Raw genomic sequence first — 21,174 nt, forward strand, 5'->3', positions numbered from 1 at the left:
CAATGGATTTATGGGACAATTTCTGTTGATCTTCTCAATACTATTTTGGAAACGGATTCCACTGCTCAAAACGCTTGGGATCGTTTGAAAGGTATTTTCCAAGACAATAAGAATTCTCGTGCCTTATATTTGGAAAACCAATTTTCTCATGTTCTGTTGGACGATTTTCCAAATATTTCTGCTTATTGTCAAGAGCTCAAAATGCTCTCCGATCAGCTTTCAAATGTTGGTGCCCCTGTTTCAAACCAACGCCTTGTTCTTCAATTGATTGCTGGATTAAATGAGGCTTATGATGGTGTAGCAACCATAATTCAGCAAAGTGACCCGTTGCCTCTCTTTTATGAAGCACGATCAAAATTGATTCTTGAAGAAACACGCAAGGCTAAGCAGGCTGCCACTGCTTCTGCTGCCACTGGCACTGCACTTTTTACTACAGGTGTTACTGAGGAAAATTCTTCTTCTTCTCGTGTTGCTATTTCAGACCACACCAATACTGCTCCTCGTAATTATACTGGGCAACGTAGAGGACAGTCTCGCAACACTCATAATTATTGCGGGAGAGGCAATAATGGACGCGGCAGAGGACGAAATAATAATAGCAATCAGAATTCTGGCTCTAATCGACAAGGAAATAATCAATCAGGTGGGCAGCGATTTAACAATAATTTTTCTCATCAGCAACAACCACCTTATTATCCTTGGTCGGCTTATCCTCCTTGGCCTGCATGGGGGCAGCAAGCTTGGGCTGTTCCTCCACCATGTCCTTATCTAACCACTGCTTGGGCACGCCCATCTGCTCGTCAACCTGGCATACTTGGTTCTCGTCCACCGCAGGCCTATACTGCTCAAGCATCTTCTTCTGGCTATGCACCTACGGACATTGATGCTGCTATGCAAAGTATGTCTCTCAATCCACTTGAAGAACCTTGGCTCATGGACACAGGAGCTACCTCGCATATGACATCTTCTTCAGGTACTCTCTCGTCTTATTTTAATTTGAGCAGTAAAAATAATGATGTTATTGTTGGTAGTGGACAGAAAATACCCATTGCAGGATATGGGCATGCTTACCTTAAACCACCCCACCCTCCTTTATGTTTATCTAATGTTCTCCATGCACCAAAAATAATTAAAAATCTAGTCTCTGTCCGTCGTTTTACTATTGATAATCATGTCACTGTTGAGTTTGATCCTTTTGGGTTTTCTGTGAAGGATTTATGGATGGGGAGTCTTCTCATGAGATGTAATAGCGTTGGGGATTTATATCCAATAACTAGCAGTTTTCCTTCAAGTCTCTCAAAGTCTTCACCATTGGCTTTTGTTACCTTGTCCGCTGATTTATGGCATCGTAGATTGGGGCACCCGGGACCTCCTCTTTTACAATATCTTTATAGAAATAAATTAATTGATTGTAATTTTTCTTTTTCTAATAGTTGTCATTCTTGTGTTTTTGGGAAACAAGCTAGATTACCTTTTTCAGATTCCAATTCTAATACTCTTATGCCTTTTGATATTATTCATAGTGATGTGTGGACTTCCCCTATATTGAGTTCTGCTGGTCATAAGTATTATGTTTTGTTTCTTGATGATTATATCGATTTTTTGTGGACTTTCCCATTAAGCCGAAAATCACAAGTCTTCCAAATTTTTCAATCATTTTCTGTGTTCATAAAGACCCAATTTGGTAGGAAAATTAAGTGTTTACAGTGTGACAATGGCAAAGAATATGATAATAATCAATTCAAACAATTTTGTCATGTGAATGGTATGAGTTTTCGATTTTCATGTCCTTTTACATCCTCTCAAAATGGGAAAGCCGAACGAAAAATCCGCACCATAAATAACATGGTTAGAACATTACTTTCTCAATCTTCCATGCCTCCTTCTTTTTGGCCTCATGCTTTGCAAATGGCTACTTATTTGATCAATATTGTTCCTCACAAAAATTTTAATTTTTCATCTCCTACATCTCTCCTTTATGGTCGGGTTCCCTCTTACAGTCATTTACGAGTTTTTGGGTGTTTGTGTTTTCCTTTGTCTCCCTCTCCTACTATTCATAAACTCCAACCTCGTTCTACATCTTGTGTTTTTCTTGGTTATCCGACTAATCATAGGGGTTACAAGTGTTATGATTTGTCCACAAACAAAATCATTCTTTCTAGGCATGTTTCTTTTGATGAGTCAATTTTTCCCTTCGCTTCCGTCAAACCTCAATTTCCGTCTACCTATCACTTTTTGGATGACAGTGTTCATCCCTTATTACAATATCATTTACAAAACTCCACATCTTCTCCACCTCCATTGTCATCTTCTCCTTCACCTATGGTCACGCAACCCGTCCCATCTGAAAATGTTTCTCCACAGCCACCACAACCTGTTACACCACCACCTCCTCCTGCTCCAGTCCGAACCATGACCACCCGCAGTATGCATGGCATCACCCGTCCTAAGAAGCATTTTAATTTGTTTGCTTCTTCGTCTTCTTTCACCCTACCTAATAGCCCAATTGCTGCCCTAAAAGATCCAAATTGGAAGGCTGCCATGCTTGATGAATTTGCTGCTTTAATTAAAAATAAGACGTGGGAGTTGGTACCCCGTCCTACCAATGCTAATGTGGTTCGGTCTATGTGGGTTTTTCGCATCAAAACTAAGTCTGATGGTTCTTTTGAGCGATACAAAGCTCGTCTTGTTTGTGATGGTAGGTCCCAACAGGTTGGTGTGGATTGTGATGAGACTTTCAGTCCAGTTGTTAAACCGGCTACCATTCGCACTGTCCTCAGTCTCGCTGTTTCAAAACGGTGGTGTATAAATCAACTGGATGTTCAAAATGCATTTCTGCATGGAAATTTAAGTGAAACAGTCTACATGTATCAACCTTTGGGATTTAAGGATTCGGCACATCCAGATTATGTTTGCCTCCTTCGCAAATCTTTATACAGTTTAAAACAAGCTCCACGAGCTTGGTACCAACGGTTTGCTGATTATGCTCTTACTATTGGTTTTATTCACAGCAAATCTGATCATTCACTTTTCATTTATAGCAAGGGGACTGATTTGGCGTATCTTCTGCTCTATGTTGATGACATTATTCTCACCACTTCTTCCGAAAAGCTTCGGCTATCTATTATGTCTTTGATGTCTTCAGAGTTTGCCATGAAAGACTTGGGTCCTTTGAATTACTTTTTGGGCATCTCTGTTCACCGAAACTCCTCCGGTTTATTCCTTTCTCAGCGTAAGTATGCTGCAGAAATTCTTGACAGAGCAGGCATGTCTAGTTGCAAATCTGTCTCGACGCCTGTTGACACCAAGCTGAAACTCAGTACTGATTCTGGTTCTTCATATGATGATCCTCTCTTATATCGTCGTCTAGCTGGTGCTCTTCAATATCTCACATTCACTAGACCGGATTTGTCTTATGCTGTTCAACAAATTTGCTTACATATGCACAATCCAACAACGGCTCATATGAGTGCTTTGAAGCGAATTTTGAGGTATCTCAAAGGCACTCTTTCTTATGGTTTGCACCTTTCGAACTCCCCTTTTTCATGTCTTACAGCTTACTCCGATGCTGATTGGGGTGGTTGTCCTGATACTAGACGCTCCACTTCTGGCTATTGTGTTTTTCTTGGTGATAATCTGATATCTTGGTCTTCTAAAAGACAACCGACATTATCACGCTCCAGCGCTGAAGCTGAATATCGTGGAGTCGCTAATGTTGTTGCAGAATCTTGTTGGCTTCGCAATTTACTATTGGAGTTAAAGGTGCCGATTAGCAAAGCCACATTGGTTTACTGTGATAATGTTAGTGCAGTTTATTTGTCTAGTAATCCGGTACAGCATCAGCGAACAAAGCATATAGAGATGGATATTCATTTTGTGCGTGAGCGGTTAAGCTCCTGTAGATCGGAGGCCCAAAAAGCAAGAGTTGTGTGTTGGACACAGCAATATACTTGCTAGTAAAAGATGGAGCATCAATGATGTTCAGCCAAAATTTGCAAACGCATCGCGAAATAAACTATGTTTCAATAGACTGCCTGGAAAAGATGTCGTAGATCACATCAACGGTAGCCTGTGCAAATGATTCTCTGCCTCAAATTCCATTGTATAACACCCAAAAACTTAATTTGCGTTGCCGCTGCGCATCCAATACACATCATCGAACCCTAACCATCACATATATGTATAAGACAGGTAAGGTTTCCTGGTGCGAATTTCAAATTTTTTTTAAAAAAAAAAATTAAATTTATAATTATTTATTATTGTTTATGTAGCATTTATGCATCTACATAGCTTTTAATTTAAAATATAAAAACATTATTTAATTCATGAATTTTAATCATATGGACGATTTTTATTTTTCTTTTTCTTTTAAATAAATACGTTTTATTTTAAATATTATTATATCAAATGTATGATGCATTTTTATAAATAGTTTTAATATGGTTATAAATTCTACTTGTACTTCTTAATTTTAAACTAAACTAAATAAACAGACAAACATATAAAAATTCAAAGACTAACTGGCTAAAGCAAGGAGAAAAGCTAACTTGGAAAAACGAAAAAGCAGAAAAATAATAAGGAACAGAGGAAGGAAGTAGGACAGGCATCAGACTTTTCATTTTTCTTTTCTTTATAACTAAATGCTCTAAGAAATATGATAAGATTATAAATTTTCAGTAGGAAAATGTGAAACAGGCAACTTATACATTCACACGATCATTGAGTAAGTCTCTGCGTCTCATTTTGATCATTGAGGGTCTCAATGAGAAGTGGAGGAGCATACTGGGCTGTCCCTTGGTGCTCCTCAGAATCCTGACAGAATGAAAGAATGATAGTATCAATTGACATCTCCACCACTGCAAAGAATAGGGTTGCAACTACATAACCTAGAGCCCAGCATACCTGCATAAACACGAAAACGAGACAATCAAGTCATAAGCACTAGTTTCGATGCAAAATGATGTAAAAGTTCATGAATACTGCTTGGAAGCAAATCTTGTATAAACACCTACCATTACAGGAAACAATGGGGAGGATATCTTGTTATGAGAAGATCTATATTTGTGGGTATCCAACATGAGGAAAGCGAAAACCGCACTTGAAAGGCTGACACATAACTTTCCAAGAAATAGGATAACATCTCCAATCACATTCACCTTCCCAATCCTAAGAATGTTGTTCATGATCAATTCAGTTGCAATTGCAGATGCCCTACAGAAGCTTTTGCCTGTTATTGCTATCTGCAGAAGCAACAACCAAAATCAAAAAACAATTTAACTCCAAAAATGTCAATATATTTGAATATGAATTATACAAAAGACCAACTCTGAGACGTAACGCGTCCTTACAATAAAATTACTGGAAGTGGGAAAAGGAAAAAGACCATGACACGGTTATGATAAAGATGCAAGTAATAGAAAGTAAAAGATCTTCAATGATATATATCTTCCGCTTTTCATTGCCTCCTCTCTATAATCACACTTCAGAAAAGTCACTAGTAGTATAGGGGAATCCAAATAATCACAAGCAATTCACACAAGACATAATACACGTTGAATTTTGCTGCAATTAGTTATAGGCATTACCATTATGTAAGCATTGCGGTTGACAGATTTTATAGTCAACTCAACACATCTCAGACAGAACTGGGAAGTGTGGTGCACCATCTTTCCTATCCAGCTGTCAGGTGTAGCATTGGCAACTTTCAGTTTGCGACGGATAGACTCAAGAATAAAGCGAATTGATTCCACAAATGACACTATCAGGGAGCCAAGGGCAACAGATCCAAGGCTGTAACGCATAAGCCGCTTCATAGAGGAAAAAACTGGAAGAAAAGGGATCTCTGCCTGCATCACCAGAAATGAAAAGATGAACTTAAGAAGAATCGATTCATGAAAATAAAGTGAATATCTCCACCTATTAAACAGATTATAAGCAGATAATCTACCAAAATTCAAATACATTAAGAATTCTTTAGTTGATCTACACCAAAATGGTACACGCAATTGTGCAAAAATGTCAGAAAAAATCCATCAGAGAATCACTGCAAATTGTCTTCACAACTATGCCAAAATGCCAACAACTTTTTCTATTATGGAATATAACAAATTCAGAAGTACACTAATAGCTTAGTAGCTTACCGATGTCTCACCACGAGCCCAGTAGTAGGAGGCAATAGAACCAGCAATCACAGTTGCAGAGCTTGCTATAAAAAATTGTGTAGCCCAATAACACCCAAACAAGTGGAAAAAGATGGCAACTGCTATATGAGGAGTATAATGGATGCTATAGCCACAGCAACGATCACAATTAACACGTTTTGACCCAAGGTCATAGGCACAACAGTTGGAGTTGCAGTTGTTTTGGACAATCTCACCCGAACTAAAGAGATGAAAAGCAGCTGAAAACCAGAACATATAAAAGATTGCAAGCACAGCATATGGTATAACTGGGAAAATTATGAGTGCTTGAACTTCTCCTATAACCTTTGCAGCAACCTGCATAAAGTTTAAAACCGACTTTAGTCACCCAGGATTGCATTGACATATTTTAGGAACATATTCTTGCTTTTTAAATTTTTAAGAAAAAAAAGGATGGCACAACCCTTCACATGATCAGAAACGTCAACTGCATGTAGAAGTCCCAATAAATTTTTTGGTATCTAGAGAAGGGTGATTTTTAAGTATCCTAATTTCCAATGTTAATGGAGGAGGCATTTCACCTTTAGTGTGAAGGGCTTATGTATTACTTACAAAAATTGAAACTACAATTCAGTGAAATTCCAGATGCAGCTAAACTTGATGTGTATTCAGTTCAGAAAACCATACAGCTATCCACTGCATTTCCATTGCATAATAGCATGATGGATGGAATCTTCCTTTACACGCTAGGCAAATGAGAGATCCTACTTATGTTTTTGCATGGCCTTCCTAAGAGGCTAAGACTTAAAATAAAAGTAATTACAAGTATGGGATCCACTGAGGAAGAGTAGCCTGTTGTTCTGCAGCTCAACCTCAATGAAAGATGTAAAATAAGTAAACTTTCGCAAAAGGATTTCAGCATTTTTTTACTTGCTTAATTTGGATTGCTAAGCCATTGCAAATTGAACCGCCAAAAGAGCCAGCACTTTGGTCTGAGAAAAGTTTCTAAATGCTATTGTTGCTTGTTACTTTACATTGTGGCTTGAACATTATGCTTTACCTTGAGAACAGATGTTGCCATAAGAATGCGGCGCACGATGGCAATTGATGTAAGGATAGCAACAACCATTATAAAAGTCATTAGAACAGTAACACCACGGAGATGATTTAGCTCCTGAAAGACATAAACCACTCAAGTCAATTACACACATATCACATAAATAGCAAGAGTTGACGAGTGGGAAAAAGTAAACAACTCAATGTTCAGAGAATTATAGAACTCACCCGTCCAGATACATGATAGTATGGATCATGCTCACCAATGATGGGAGAGATGGCATCATTCCCAATCCATCCAGCTGAAATAAAAGAGAAAAAAAATGAATTCAGTGTCACGTCTCCACAATAATTAGTAAGATATTCAAGAGTAAGCAACGGGAAAAAGAAAATGAGAAGGCTGAAGGATTTTCTCTGTATAAAATTGCAATGCATGTGATTTTTGAGGACCAAAACTGAACAAAACAATGCTAGACATGCAAACTTCAAGAAAGATATGCCCATATATGTCAGCAGCATTTGTTCCCCTTCAGTCAACAAGGTCGACTCTAGAAGTAAATTTGTACCATAATTTTTTCTATTATCATCCTATATCATCACATACAAAGTCATACTCCAAGACATATTTTTGTGCAACATCCATTACAAAAGGTGAAGAATCAAACAAAAAGCTAATATCCTACCATGGGATGAAGATGAAAAATGGGAACATTAAAACAGACCATTAACAACCAAATTAGAGATTTCGAAATAAATATCAGCAAAAAATAACAAGGCCATTTGTGAAATTAGGATTTCAGGCAGCAAAGTTCAAGCCACTCACAAGTGTAGAGCAAGGAATATATCGAACGCATTTTTTCACTAAAATATATAATATTTTCTGGCAAACACCTGACTAAAAGATTTTGGCTTACCAACTTTAGAAAATGAAAATAAAAGATAGAATTCTGACCTTTCAAGTAGTAAAACATTGTTACTGATACTATGAGAAGATCAAAGAGAACAACTGTTATCCAAGGCATTGCAGCAACAAAGTGCCGAATCATTAGCAGCCAAATCACTGATAAAAAAAGTGGCAAGAGCCCCCCACAAACAATCAAAACAGGCCATGACTTCCCAATATCAGCCATGTATCTCTGCAAAATGTAAGCAATGAACTGTGAAGTCTAGAAACCATAATGTGCTTAATTATCACAATGGAAAAACATAACATGAATATCAAAAGGACAAATTGATTGACACAATTAATTGCAGCATATTTAACCAGCGACCCAGCTTCAAGCAGTCTAGTAAACATGAAGAATTATGAGGCCCCCAGAATATAATTTGCAGTCTGTATGGTTCATTTAAGGAGGCAGGTGCCATATGAACAGGGGTTAGCAGAGGTACCAAACTTTTGGATTAGACAATTAACCATAATCTCTATTCAACTACAAGGCACAAAATGAAGAAGGATGTACTGAAGTTGTAGTATAACACTCTTGAGCAGCTTAACAACGCTAAAAAACATATCAATTAAAATGAGTGCAAACTAGTTTATGCATGCATGGTGCAAGATGCTTACACTGTCTATTTAAAAACCATTTCAGATTGGATACACAATTCTTTAGTGAAGTAAAATCCAATTGTTGAACAAAGTAGAATGCAGCAACTTGATAGTTGAAAAGCAACTTGTACATTTTTCTTTATAACTCATCTAAAGAAGCAATATACATAATTTCATCAACCTTCAACACCGATGACCGAGAATTAATGGACTTATGGATGGATTTGTCTATGATAATGTCCTCGTTGATGTTCACTCCATTCATTTGCTGCCAATGCCGCATCGAGACATTTGATGCGTGAGCAATAAATTGACACCTCCAGAAAACTGAGATTAGTAAAAATAAATCAGTTATGCCACAACATCAAAACTAAAGATCAACATGGCCTACACTAAAACAAAACATGCACAATCTCTAGGTGGTTCTAGACTTATTTTTTACCATGGAAATGATAATTTAAAAAAAAAAAAAAAATCTAATTCACCTACCATTCACACTAGGAAATATAACAGGGTAACAAGGACCCTGGAGTTGAAGGGAAGTGTTTCTCATTTCGGGAGTAAGGAACTCAAAATAATCATAGTTCCTATCAATCCAATCATCCATTGACAAACGGATATCTCCCTCTGGATAATCACATACCCAATTGAGTGCATCTTCAGATGGAATGGGACAATCCAATAGACATATGCTCCGAGCATTGGCCAACTTGAATTGACTGTCTTTTAAACCACTAAGATAGACCTGGTTAGGATTTACCCAATACATAAGCTCCAATTCACGAAGACCTGCATGCCTATCCCCACACACATTTCCTTTGTAGTCCAGCCCATAAGTAAGCCTAGCAAACACAGCAGAGCCTATCAAGTTAATGAAATGAAGGACAGACGGAGAATTTGCTAAAATTAAAACATACAAGAACAATGCTGAAAGATATCTAGTAGTCACAAAATACAGGGAAAATAAATAGATGCAGCCAAACACAAACTGCATCCGTAACACCATAAATTCCACATCAAAAGACTGGATGGGTGCAGGGATGTGTACGAGTACTTTGGTAAACTACTGAACCAATAAAGCCATGTAATTTATATATCTATGCCTTTAACACAAGAAACCAGCACCAGATTTCAACAAAGAAGCACAGAGAAAAGCCAGAAATAAGCCAGAAATGAACCAATTATAATGACTTGAACAGATGAAGGAAGTTACAGTAAAATAAAAAGACGATTAGTCAATGCACTAATAAAGCAGCAGAACATATTTGGAAAAAGAAAAAATTCCCTCCTTCAGAATTGGAACTTAAACCAGAAGCAGTACAACCAAGGGGAAAGCAAACCAGTCTAATACTAAATCTCAAAGCAAATAAGAAAAGTGATACCAATGTTAAAAGGAGCTCATTCGTGGAATCTTGTTGGATAAAACCTTTCCTTGGGCAGACAATTATTTGGATACTGAATGCAAGCACGAATTCTTTGATAAGGCAGTTACAGGAAAGCAGAATTTAAAAAAAAAAAAAAAAAAAAATTGCAACATCATGTTCCCTGTCAAATTGCACGCAACACACTCACTCCCTCAAGCACAAGCTGCTAAAGATAATACGAATTCTGCTTTACAAATTACAGTAATGCATCATTTGGTTTTTTAATATATAAAGTAAAAAAGAAAACCATCTTCTAACTGGAATTTCACTAAATTGAAAATCCTTAAATTCACTGTCTAACACTCAAAAAAGCACACCATCAATATCAAAATCTCTTTCTACAAACTCAAGATGAAATTCCAATACGTTTCTTTCCTTAATGGCCTTTTCAAACCCCATACATACATATAAACTAAAAGAAAGAACAGAGACTAAATTAATTATATCAAAGCTTATTTAAAAAAAAAAAAAAAAAAAAAAAAAAAAAAACAACTGAGATAAATAAATCTTGCCTGAAGAATACCCCAACAATAAGGAACACTAAACAATACTCAACTGTTGTACAAGTAAAATGATCCTATTAGCAAATTGCTCCAAATACTTCACCAAATAAAAAAAGGAAAACAAAAAGAAACGTAGAAATACATTGAAAGATCCCTTAAACGAATGAACTCCAAAAATTATAACCAATTCAAGTAACAGTGAATCTCAGCTCGGAAATTAAAACAAAACTAAATTACCAAAATTAGGAGATCCCCAGTTGAATTTCTAACTAGTTAAAGCTAAAAACACTCACCTTAAAGGGTTTCCTTTATTAAATCCAAAACTGGAGTTAACAATCATAGCAACCCAAAATGCTATAAAAATCACAAGAAAAGCAACATCTCTGCATTTCCTATTGTGTCGAATAATTCCACCAATTTGGGTACTTCCATCACTTGATGGGTACCTTCCTATAACTGGCCCCAAGGGTCCTCTCATCTCTAATAGTCACTGTAAGTATATCTCTCAATCTCTATATCTATCTGTCAAAATCTTCTCTTTAACAGCAAGATGGAGAATGCAGAAAGAAAGAGATAATTTTTAGAGAGAAAAAAGAGAGCTTTTAAGTGAGAGAAGGGACAGTAGTAGAGTGGAAGCTAAAAAGGGTGTGAAAGGAAGAAGAATGATAGAACTGAACTGATGGGCATCCTTAGATTTGGAATATTTTTAACATTTTTCCTCTTTTAAGAGGGAAATAAAGATGATTAATTTAATAATCTTGCTTTTGATTTTAAGACAAAGATTTTATACTGTGTTTTGTAAGACTTGTGTTTCTCTTTTTTTTTTTTTTTTTTTTTACTTTATATGGAATCCATGTCTCTTGGCTTAGATATTGACTGGTTTAGATAGCCCGGCTAATCGGCTAAGCTGATGCTCTATTTATGTATTCCAATTCCACTATTTTGTGCAAAAAATTTAGAGTTTTAATTCCTATTGTTGATTGATGTTTCTCATTCAGGTTTCTTTTCACCTAACTTTTTGGATTCTAGATTGGCTGTATGTATGAACACGTCGGATGACTTCAGTTCAATATGGATCCTCTAAATTAAGTTTTTTCTGGAATTATTAGTAATAATAATAATTGAGAAATTTTAAATAAACAAAAACTGTCAATACCCATATAGATAATCAGATAAATTGAGAAAAAAAAATGGACTAACTGATCAATTAGAACAATGTTATAATTTCATTATGCGCTCTTTCAATCATTAATTAAAATAATTTTGTCAGTGTGAAATTCTTCCCAAAAAAATTTGGGCAAGAAGCCCAAATGTGAGCGTTTAGGTGGAGGTGGAGCCATTCGCTATTAGCCGAAGCCGAGAAGCAACAAAACAATGCATTATGGAAGAATCTTTTATATATATATATTTTGCGCCGCGGAGTTGATAAAGACACTGCAAGGACTCTGGAATTTGTTACCGTCACCCTCTGCTCTACATATTCTCCCACCAATCAAACCGTTGATGCTTTTGAGCACACGTCCCCACATCCATTCAACGGTGGGATATATATCTATGACAAACTGACATCGAGAAGCTCCACATTGCTTTTGTTAAAAATAAAAAGAAAAATTTAATTACTTTCATTATAAAAGTCTTGTTTTTTTTTTTTTTTTAATTATAATACCTGTATTTGTATATTTCTTCTATTATAAATTAGAATCAAAGAAATTTATTTCACATAGCTGAAAATAGAAATCATTTAATTAGTTTTTGGATCAACTTAAGAATAGGATTCTTTTTAGATACGATCTCATTGGATTTACTTAGTAAAATAAAAATTTAGAAATTTGTGTTTTGTTTTTATATTTAAATAATTTAGTTTTTGTTGAAATAACATTTACGTTTAACATACAATTTTTCATATCACAAGCAAATTTTTATATAGTTATTTTCAAAATAAATTTAGAATCAAAATCTTTATACCTTGTAAGTTATTTATATTCTGATGAAGCAAAAAAAAAAAAAAAAACTCTGTATTTTTAGTAAAAGCTGCAAACATAAATTCCCCAAGATTAAAAATTCCACATGTTAAAAAAAGGAAAAGGAAAAGAGCTAACAGTTTAATTAAAGCATATAAGCATCACAAGGATTACAAAACAGCAATCAGCAATCTCTAGTTTCAGCCAAAAGATCAAAAAATGTTTTCATCAGCAGCATTCAGCAACATTGTACCTAGTCATTTTGTTCTTGAAGACAAAATGGTCATACCTAGTCAGAGATGTGTTTCATTAAAGTTTTTTCAGTAGAAAGAAAATCACAAATAACCAGTATAAGACCTCCTTTTGCTCTGATCTCCTGCTCCTTGCTTCTTCGCAAAGCTCAAGCTCTTTGGATTAATCACATCGACCTGGATTAATATTGTCTCACCATCCCCTTCCTCATTCCATTTGATGGATTCCTTCTCCAGTTGCTTCAGAATCTGCGTACGAAAAAAAAGCCATTTCCATATTTAATGCTCTAGAGAGGAATATAAGCAATAAGCCAAAATGTAGAGATTTAGCAAGAGAGAATAGAGGTGCAATCTAGAAAAAACTATGTTTTAATATAATTTTGCAATTAAGTATTATTACTAATATGGGACTTAAACATGAATGATGCATACTTTGTTCAACTCTTGAGTTTTTAATTGTATAATTGGTGATAATCAAATGTTTAGACGTGGTCCCAAATCAAGTCAAAAAGGTCCAACAGTTTGGGCTATTCAGGTCCTGAGATGAGAACTCAAATACCAGTAATTCATCAACTATAGTATAAACAAAAACCAGAAAGCAAACAACATTGAGTCTTTAAACAGAAATAGCTCTTCCTTTTGTTAATTGAACTGTTATCTGAAAATTGCTTGGTAATCTAGTCGTACCAGTCTCTTCCTTTTCCCTTTCATGGCATCTTCGTTGTTGCTTTCCAATTTGAGTCTAAGGTACTTAATAGCTGATAAAAAGCCAAGATAAAAAACTCATGTCATGTTTTGGTAATTCAATGCAAAAAGATGAAAACAGGACGAGAGAATAAAAACTTACACGGGATACCAGAAAGAGAGGTTAAGTGAAGTCTCAGAAGACGTAAAGATTCCTTCGGTTCATTATCGTGCAACTCGACACACATTACCTCCTCATTTCTACAGTGAAAGTCACAGATCAAGTTATTGAATGAAGTGATATACCCTAGACTCAAATTGAATTTAAAGAAATAAAATTTACAGGAACCTGGTTTCAACAAGTTTTTGACAAGATCTATCATCTGCTTCGCGAGCCTTTTCCTTAAAAAATTGTCCCTGAACATTCCAACTCAATAGTGCATCACAAAAATGTGAACTTCACATAATACAGACAATTTCCAAGTATATCGCCCATATTTGATAACTTGAACTTGAAATACCGTATCAACTCTTTCACAATAGCAAAAGCTAATGGTTAAGTTTTTATCATGTTACTCACTGGACTCATCATAAATCAGCAAGGACTGAGCTGTTTTATCCACTGCTCAAACTTCTAAGCCCAAAAATCAGGCCACAGCCCCCTAAAGGAGGCAAGAATACCAGTTGGCACTGGCAACAAACACAGTTATTTGACAAAAGTAGCAGCCATTAGGACATAAATTTAATGCAAAAACATCAGGTACCACTATTTTAGCAAAAGAATGGTAGAACAACATCAGTTGCACAGTCATATGTACAGAGTAAGGCATTCAGCTCCAGTTACTACAATTGCATGTGATATGTTAACTAGTTAACAATATGATGAACTTGTGGACAACAATGAAAAATGAAATGCAGCAGCACTATATATTTCTAATTTCCATCAGATTCAAAATTCAAGCCACTCGTAAGTGAAGGAATAAATTTTCAGAGAAGAAACAGGGGAGTAATTATAATTGCAATTATGGTCATGACTAAAAATTAATTTATCTGAAAAAAAAAAAAAAAAAAAAAAAAAAAACATCAAAACAAAACCTGCTCTTGCAGTTTATGTGCTCTTGCATGATCACCCTTGACAAATGCATCAACAGCCTGCAATGGAACTAGAAAATTTAAAACAAAGCATCTATATCCACTGATAAAACCAAAAATCAGCAATAAAAAACTAAAATTGAGCAGACAGAGTCTCTGCAATCTCTGCAATAGAAAACAATGTTATCCCATTATTGTATCAATCTCAACAATTCTCTTCGCCACATTATTTCCCTTGAATCTAAGCAAATCTTCTACAATTTACAATTTCCAGACGTTAATAAAATGGAGAGCTTACAGCTTTATAGTACTCTTTCATGGTAATCAAATATTCCTTGACAGCTGCACGTAGGACCTCATAGTTGTTATCAGCATCCTCTACTTTGTCCATCAAAGATTTGTATTCCAGAAAGCAGTGTTATTAGTAGAGTTAGAATTAACTATAAAATTCCTATAATAAGAAGAAAATTTGAAATCAATCCACAAATTCAAAAATGTATTGCTTATTTGTGTTATAATGATTATTGGACTTATATGGACTGGCCTTATATAAGATAATCTTAGCTCATGTGTCAGTGAATATGACTGGCCCCCTAGACTAGCCTTAGAATAAGTCTGAAGCCTGCAATGACAACAGTGTCATTGTGGCAGAGACCAGGAACCAAAATGGAACGAGTCTAATCCAATTGATACATTTAGCAAAGAAAAAGCTCAGCTACGATTGTGACTATCAGTCACCAAAATGATAGTCACCAAAACCAGTAGGAAGTGATATTAGGTGACTGAAATGTTGAAGATAGACAAATTCAGTCAATGCAGCAGACATGTACTCTTTGACTGAAATAACATACAGCATTATGGATTAAAGAAGCTGGAGACTTTCTGACAATGCTTGTTATTTATATTTCCCGAAGCTGTATAAGAAAAGCGAGCGCTTATATATATATAATCTTGACTGTTTAAATACACTTTCAAACTTTTATGCAGCACATAGATTAGGGTTCACACCTTCTTCAGAAACTATATGTTGCTCTGCAGCAGAAGGTTTATGTTCTCTTGTAGCATCCTTATGACGTTCAGTCACAAGTTTGCCAAATGCTTTTAATCTCTTTCCTGGCATAAATCGGCGTGGGCGTGCAAATTTTGGTGCTTCCTCAGATCTATTTGGAACATCAAACAATGCTTGCAGAACTTCCTTCTGAAGACCTGTTCTATCCATTTCTCCTTTTGGAGAACTTGTTAAGTTGCTAGCCTTCAGTTCACCTCCATCCCTGCGTGGGGCACAAACAAAAGGAAATGTTGATCTTTGCTGGTCAAAAAGATGAATAAATTAAAGATTCCCTTCTAGAAAAGATTTTTTCTCTTGCTAAAATTAAGATTCATGGAAGTAAACTATCAAGCAATATGAAGGGAATTATAAACCTTCGATCAGAATCTAGATGTTGCACTCGTTCTCTAAGTGAAACAGATTCCTGCTCTGAACATTTTCCTGTTGACTGTTTAAAAAATGTAGGTAAAAGGAACTCTTATCACTTTGCTTCAAGATTGAAATATTTATGAAAATTGCATCTATTAAATATAAATTGTGAATTGCATGAATCAAATGCCAAAACAAAAGGCCTGTACATTGTCAGCAGCCACGCCAACTCCTTCACAGTTTTCCAATGTTGAAGCTGATAAATCAAGAAGTTTGTCAATGCTCTGCATGACCAATTAGGAAAATTAGTTACTTTAGCCAGAAGATTAAATAAGCACCAGTTGAAGATATTGAACCACAAATCAACTAAGGATACTATGATTAAATATTTTAGGATGAAAGATTTGTCATTTGGGTTCCACTAGCTAAGTTATCCACTAGCAAGTGGAGTTCCAACAACAAAAATATGGGACAAAGACTGAGCTTTTCGAACCATTGTATCGGCAATTAAAATTCAAGTTAAGAAATTTCTAACAGCATCATTGATCAATGGTAATTGAAGATTGATAATTAAAAGGAGCAAAAGAAACTGCAAAAGATAGCACTTAAAAGGAGTGATAATAGTAACAAGCATTGTTTTATCACAAAACTCAGTTAGCTTTAACTTTAGCATTGGCCATCCTGAAATAATACATTGAAGACACATAGCACTAAAAAAATTATACAGTTTGAGAATGGTAATCCTATTCTCTTCGAAAAATATATAGACAAAAGTTTATTTAATACATATGCTTTGGCCAAATTTTTATTGTGATATTATAATTTACAGCTCACAACACATTTGTGGTTGTTTAATCAGCTCCTATTGATAAAAATAAAAATGTTTTCCACCTTTTCTGTTATCAAGCATCATTAAGCAAATTATGGCCATCCAAATTTCCAGGAATTCACGTGCAGTTTTTTTTTGAACTTTCAAGATTGCAAGTACATAGAATCTATAAGATGCTTTTATTTTTCTCCAAAAAAAATATGAAACAATAGAAGAACCTAAAGTGTAAAAAGAATTTCCACTTTACCTTTTGCACATCATACCCACAAAGGCCTGCAGATCAAAATGAATGCCAGATTAAACTATCATTAATAAAACAAAACGACTTGATATTTAAAGTACATCATTGCAATGCTACTCCAACATACAATAACCAGCAAGCTCAATCTTCTATTTTGATAACATCACAATTTACAAGCTGAAGACAATGCTTTAGATTTAAAGAAAGGATTAAAGAAAAGAATGAAAAGCAAACAATTGAACAAAAAACATCAAAAGTGTACAGATTCCAATTATCTAACATTTCCATCTATTTCAAAGATTAAAAACAGAGCCCAGTAGGCTGCCTCAATATGTTTTTAAGGTTCTCGACCATACAAAATGCTAATTTTAAAAATATATAGGCTCTCTTCAATTTGTAAATTACCCTTCTTTAAGTTCTCAACCATACGTAGCATAGACATTAGTGATTCATCTAAGCCATAGATGAGACTGCTCGTGAACTCTAAAACTTTCACATAGGTTCCTATACAGCTCAAATATATAAATTCAAAACAAAACAAAACAAAAAAAAAGACTTACCAAGAACCTGTTGAATCACAGGCATATCGATCTGAGAACCATCTCCAAGCATCTTAAAAAGAAATTCCTCTATATCAGCTTTTGGGGGGCAATTCCTTGTTGTCACATTTGGCGTATTGTCCTCACTCCAAATCATTGAGACTGGAAAGTCCTTAGATTCTAACATCAATGGTTTCTTTGCTTCAATATATTCATTTGTCTTTGGCCTAGGTTTAGTATACTCTTTGCCAATTACACTTGAAACAGTACCCATTGATGCAGAATATTTTTTTGACCCAAGCTCTTTTGTCCGTTTTTGTCCATCGGAAACCTTCTCAAGATATTTATCAGATGGCAATTCTGATGACACTGATCTTGCACTATCCAATCCGGAAGGACACTTTAATGGTAATGCATTTGAGTTAGTTCCATGCACTCCACAGAGAATTTCAGCAGCCAAATTTGAGTCCCGCCCCGCCTCACAAAAAGCAGAGGCAACATCCTCAACAGAAAAAGTTGAGCCAAAAAATTCAACTAGCTTTTCCAAATCCTCGTCCACGTAAGGAGCAGCGGTTGAAATTGCTTCCATTATCACAAATACTTCACAGCAATAGGGAGGGGAGAAGAAAGTTAATAAGGGAGCAAAATGAAAAAAATCAAGAAAGCACAATGTTTAGATTTGAAATTTCCATTCAAAACCTTTCAAAGGAATTTTAAATCAAAATCCTGAAAAAATGAGATGAAGCATTCCTGGAGAGTTATTCCAAAAAAAAAAAAATGTAGAATCACAGAATTTACCGAACATCAAGAAAGAAAAATAAATAATCAGCTAAACCATTGTTCATTTACTTTTTTTTTTTTTGGTATGAAAAGAGAGAAAAAGAAAAATTACCATAAATGAATCAACAGAGTAATAATCCTTTTCTCCTCAACCAAAGACGAAAGAACTGAAATCGTTTAATGATTTTCCATGCTAATTTTCTAGGCAATCAAACAGAAATTCTTACAATGATTATTGAGAGAGAGACCAACTTACGTTTTGAGAGAATGAGAGAGAGAACGTCCTGCTCTAGTTTCTAAGTTATGCTTCTTGTGCAAGGAAAAACAAAGCGTCAGTGGAGATGGTACAGTATGGTACTACTATTAGTAGTATGGCAGCATTAATTGTTTGCATTTTGTTGACGGAGGTGATGAATACTACTATTAGTATTAGATAATGACATCATAATTAATAAATTTAGTGAAGATGATTATTTAGATTATAAATTTATAATTAATTGTCTAATTCTAATTTATGTTTTGTTTATTGTTTAACGAGGAATCCATGAAGAGGAAGGTAAGGTCTATAATGCGTTAGTCGTTTGGCACATTTGTGATCATGTTGTTACAGGTACGAAAGTCGGAGGAAGGCGGAAGAGAACATTCCAACGCGGTACTCGAAGGAGGTTGCACACGCACTTTTTTTTCCGTTGATTATTACTTTGAAATTACAAATCACTCCCTCTTTTCTAGAGGATATAAGTGAGTCAGCAAACTTGTGAACTGTTGGAAAAAAAATTTTAAAAAATTCAACTCTAATCAAGTTCGAGCCAGCTCGTTTGGCAAACAAATTAAGCTCGAGCCTAATGACAATGTTAAACATGAAAGTTTATCAAACCTTATCGAACTATGTTAAGATTTTATATATGCATATAAATTTATTTTAAACTTACTTGAACTTCAACCCGAGCTTAAAATTTTTCAAGCTGAACTCGAGCTCGAGATTAAAATTTTTAGGATCATTTTGTTTCGAGCCAAGCTAATCCTATCGAATCGAGTTTCGAGTCTGACAGATTCGAGCTCGACTGGGCTCATTTATACCCTGCTACTTTCCTATTTTAAGTGATAAGATATCAAATTTTTTTCTCATTTTATCTATCATTCTATAAAATTCAAAAAAAAATATTAAAATTTTTAATTTTATCCTTTTATATTTTTCTAAGTATTAATCATTTAGAAATTTGATAAAAGATTAAATTTAAGTACATTTTTTTCTACTATTAAGATTGTTTAACAATTTTCTTATTCCTTAAGCAATTTAAAATCGTGAATATAGACTCTCCTTAGTAAAAAAAAATGTAAATAAATGGATAGAAAATAATCAATTGAGTTAAGAATTCTACGGTTTAAACACTTAATTTAACAACAAAAGCTTATCCATAAAATAATTAACCTTATAATCAACACAAATAATTTGAATCACTAAACATACCAAAGGAATAGGGTTTCAGAAGACAAAGATCATTATATATTAAATAAATTGTCCACAAATTATACTCGTATCCAAATAAAACAAATCAAACACCAAAAAAAATCCATATAAAATGGACACAAGATGGAGGTGAAACCACAAGAAAACAATAAAATAAATAAATAAAAACATAAAATATGTTTATTTGTGCCAAATAAATACATTTGAATTTATTTGATAAATTATAAAGATAAATTACAATTTTATCCAGATAAAATATCAAAATTAATTTGCATATCCTTGTATTTTGAAAAATAAATAGTATATCCCTAAATTTTCGTTCCATCTTACTATCAAATCCTTTCATCCAATTTTCCACTTTTCCACGTTAATTAAATGCAAAAAGGTTAGTCAAAGGAGAGAGATAAAGGAAAAATTTTGATTTTGTCCCTATAAAATATCAAAATTAACTCGCATATCTCTGTATTTTGGAAAAACTAATTGTCGGAGTGTTGCCGCGATGGCCACCATGCATGATGGTTAGAAAATTAAAACGCATCCAATGAATTACACACCAAAATACTCGAAATTTCATGGGAATTCAAGATGTGCAATCAATTTAAAATATTTTAAAGCCGTTTGGCTATATATGCTCGACAATTGCTTCACAGAATGATGATTTGCTATATATGTCTAAAGTCTCAATAAAAAGAGAGAAAAATAAAAATACTCAAAGGTGATAAGGAATCGATTTTAGCTCACCTCAGTTCCTTAAAGTCGCCAGAAAGAGAGTACTTCGCCGCAATATGAACTATCTATTATTTTTAATTTGCATTCCACACTTTAAAAAAAGAAAAATGAAATTAATAGTAGAAATGAGAAATGGAGGTTGAGAAGAGGGTTTCACGGCTACTATGACTGGAGTTCATTGAAGATCGATCAAAAATCCGCCAAAAGGAGGCACAATTGCTTTTTGCATGTTAATGCTAACAAGAAGAAGAAAAGCATTCTCCTAGAGTGTGTTTGCCTTTTCATTAAGTATTTAACCAGAAAAAAATAAAATATGGACGGAAAGATAAAATAGTCTAATGGAAGCAAAATTTAGGATATATTAATGTAGTTTCAAAAATACAAAGATATGCAATTTAATTTCGATATTAATAGTCATAAGAGATATGAATGGCTCTTCCAATATCTACATTATTGATTTTTGGGCTTTAAAGAGAAAGTGATTTAATGGAAAAAAGAAAAAACAGAGAAA

The 21,174-nt window shown here is 34.6% G+C and overlaps 2 protein-coding genes across 6 annotated transcripts; both read right to left on the minus strand.

Moving 5' to 3' along the window:
- Window positions 1-4,595: 4,595 nt before the first annotated feature.
- LOC105644257 (Plasma-membrane choline transporter family protein) lies at window positions 4,596-11,393 on the minus strand. The gene is made up of 10 exons (XM_012229550.4): window positions 10,963-11,393; window positions 9,232-9,584; window positions 8,924-9,069; window positions 8,149-8,332; window positions 7,425-7,498; window positions 7,201-7,314; window positions 6,141-6,497; window positions 5,586-5,846; window positions 5,013-5,240; window positions 4,596-4,902 (listed from the first exon to the last, which is right to left on the minus strand). Exons 1-10 carry the CDS (start codon window positions 11,145-11,147, stop codon window positions 4,717-4,719), a joined length of 2,088 nt encoding a protein of 695 aa, XP_012084940.1. The 5' UTR covers window positions 11,148-11,393; the 3' UTR covers window positions 4,596-4,716.
- Window positions 11,394-12,739: 1,346 nt separating this feature from the next.
- Window positions 12,740-20,910, minus strand: SDE5 (silencing defective 5). Of its 5 annotated transcripts, XM_012229546.4 has the most exons (13): window positions 18,720-18,877; window positions 17,705-18,283; window positions 17,151-17,176; window positions 16,284-16,358; window positions 16,080-16,153; window positions 15,666-15,928; window positions 14,956-15,038; window positions 14,661-14,717; window positions 13,915-13,982; window positions 13,729-13,826; window positions 13,569-13,639; window positions 12,988-13,130; window positions 12,740-12,897 (listed from the first exon to the last, which is right to left on the minus strand). In XM_012229546.4, exons 2-13 carry the CDS (start codon window positions 18,270-18,272, stop codon window positions 12,888-12,890), a joined length of 1,536 nt encoding a protein of 511 aa, XP_012084936.1. In that variant the 5' UTR covers window positions 18,273-18,283; window positions 18,720-18,877; the 3' UTR covers window positions 12,740-12,887. The 5 variants fall into 5 exon arrangements, with proteins under 5 accessions (XP_012084936.1, XP_037493107.1, XP_020538928.1 ...); XM_037637179.2 differs by lacking the exon at window positions 18,720-18,877 and adding an exon at window positions 20,676-20,910 and having other exon boundaries at window positions 12,740-13,130; XM_020683269.3 differs by having other exon boundaries at window positions 12,740-13,130.
- Window positions 20,911-21,174: the final 264 nt, after the last annotated feature.

The sequence above is a fragment of the Jatropha curcas genome, chromosome 7 (genome assembly GCF_041381405.1).
Source record: "Jatropha curcas cultivar XTBG-Jc1 chromosome 7, XTBG_Jcur_1.0, whole genome shotgun sequence".
In the NCBI taxonomy this organism is placed as follows: Eukaryota; Viridiplantae; Streptophyta; class Magnoliopsida; order Malpighiales; family Euphorbiaceae; genus Jatropha; species Jatropha curcas.

What these genes read in the sequence shown, in the direction of transcription:
- LOC105644257 (XM_012229550.4), bottom strand. Translation starts at nt 11,147, where the DNA reads ATGAGAGGACCCTTGGGGCCAGTTATAGGAAGGTACCCATCAAGTGAT. An exon ending in CTCGGTCATCGGTGTTGAAG is followed by an intron (nt 8,333 to 8,923) that starts GTTGATGAAATT and finishes TACATTTTGCAG; the next exon opens with AGATACATGGCTGATATTGG. An exon ending in GGGCTCGTGGTGAGACATCG is followed by an intron (nt 5,847 to 6,140) that starts GTAAGCTACTAA and finishes CTGGTGATGCAG; the next exon opens with GCAGAGATCCCTTTTCTTCC.
- SDE5 (XM_037637179.2), bottom strand. Translation starts at nt 18,272, where the DNA reads ATGGAAGCAATTTCAACCGCTGCTCCTTACGTGGACGAGGATTTGGAA. An exon ending in CATCTAGATTCTGATCGAAG is followed by an intron (nt 15,929 to 16,079) that starts GTTTATAATTCC and finishes TGCCCCACGCAG; the next exon opens with GGATGGAGGTGAACTGAAGG. An exon ending in ACATATAGTTTCTGAAGAAG is followed by an intron (nt 15,039 to 15,665) that starts GTGTGAACCCTA and finishes TGATGGACAAAG; the next exon opens with TAGAGGATGCTGATAACAAC.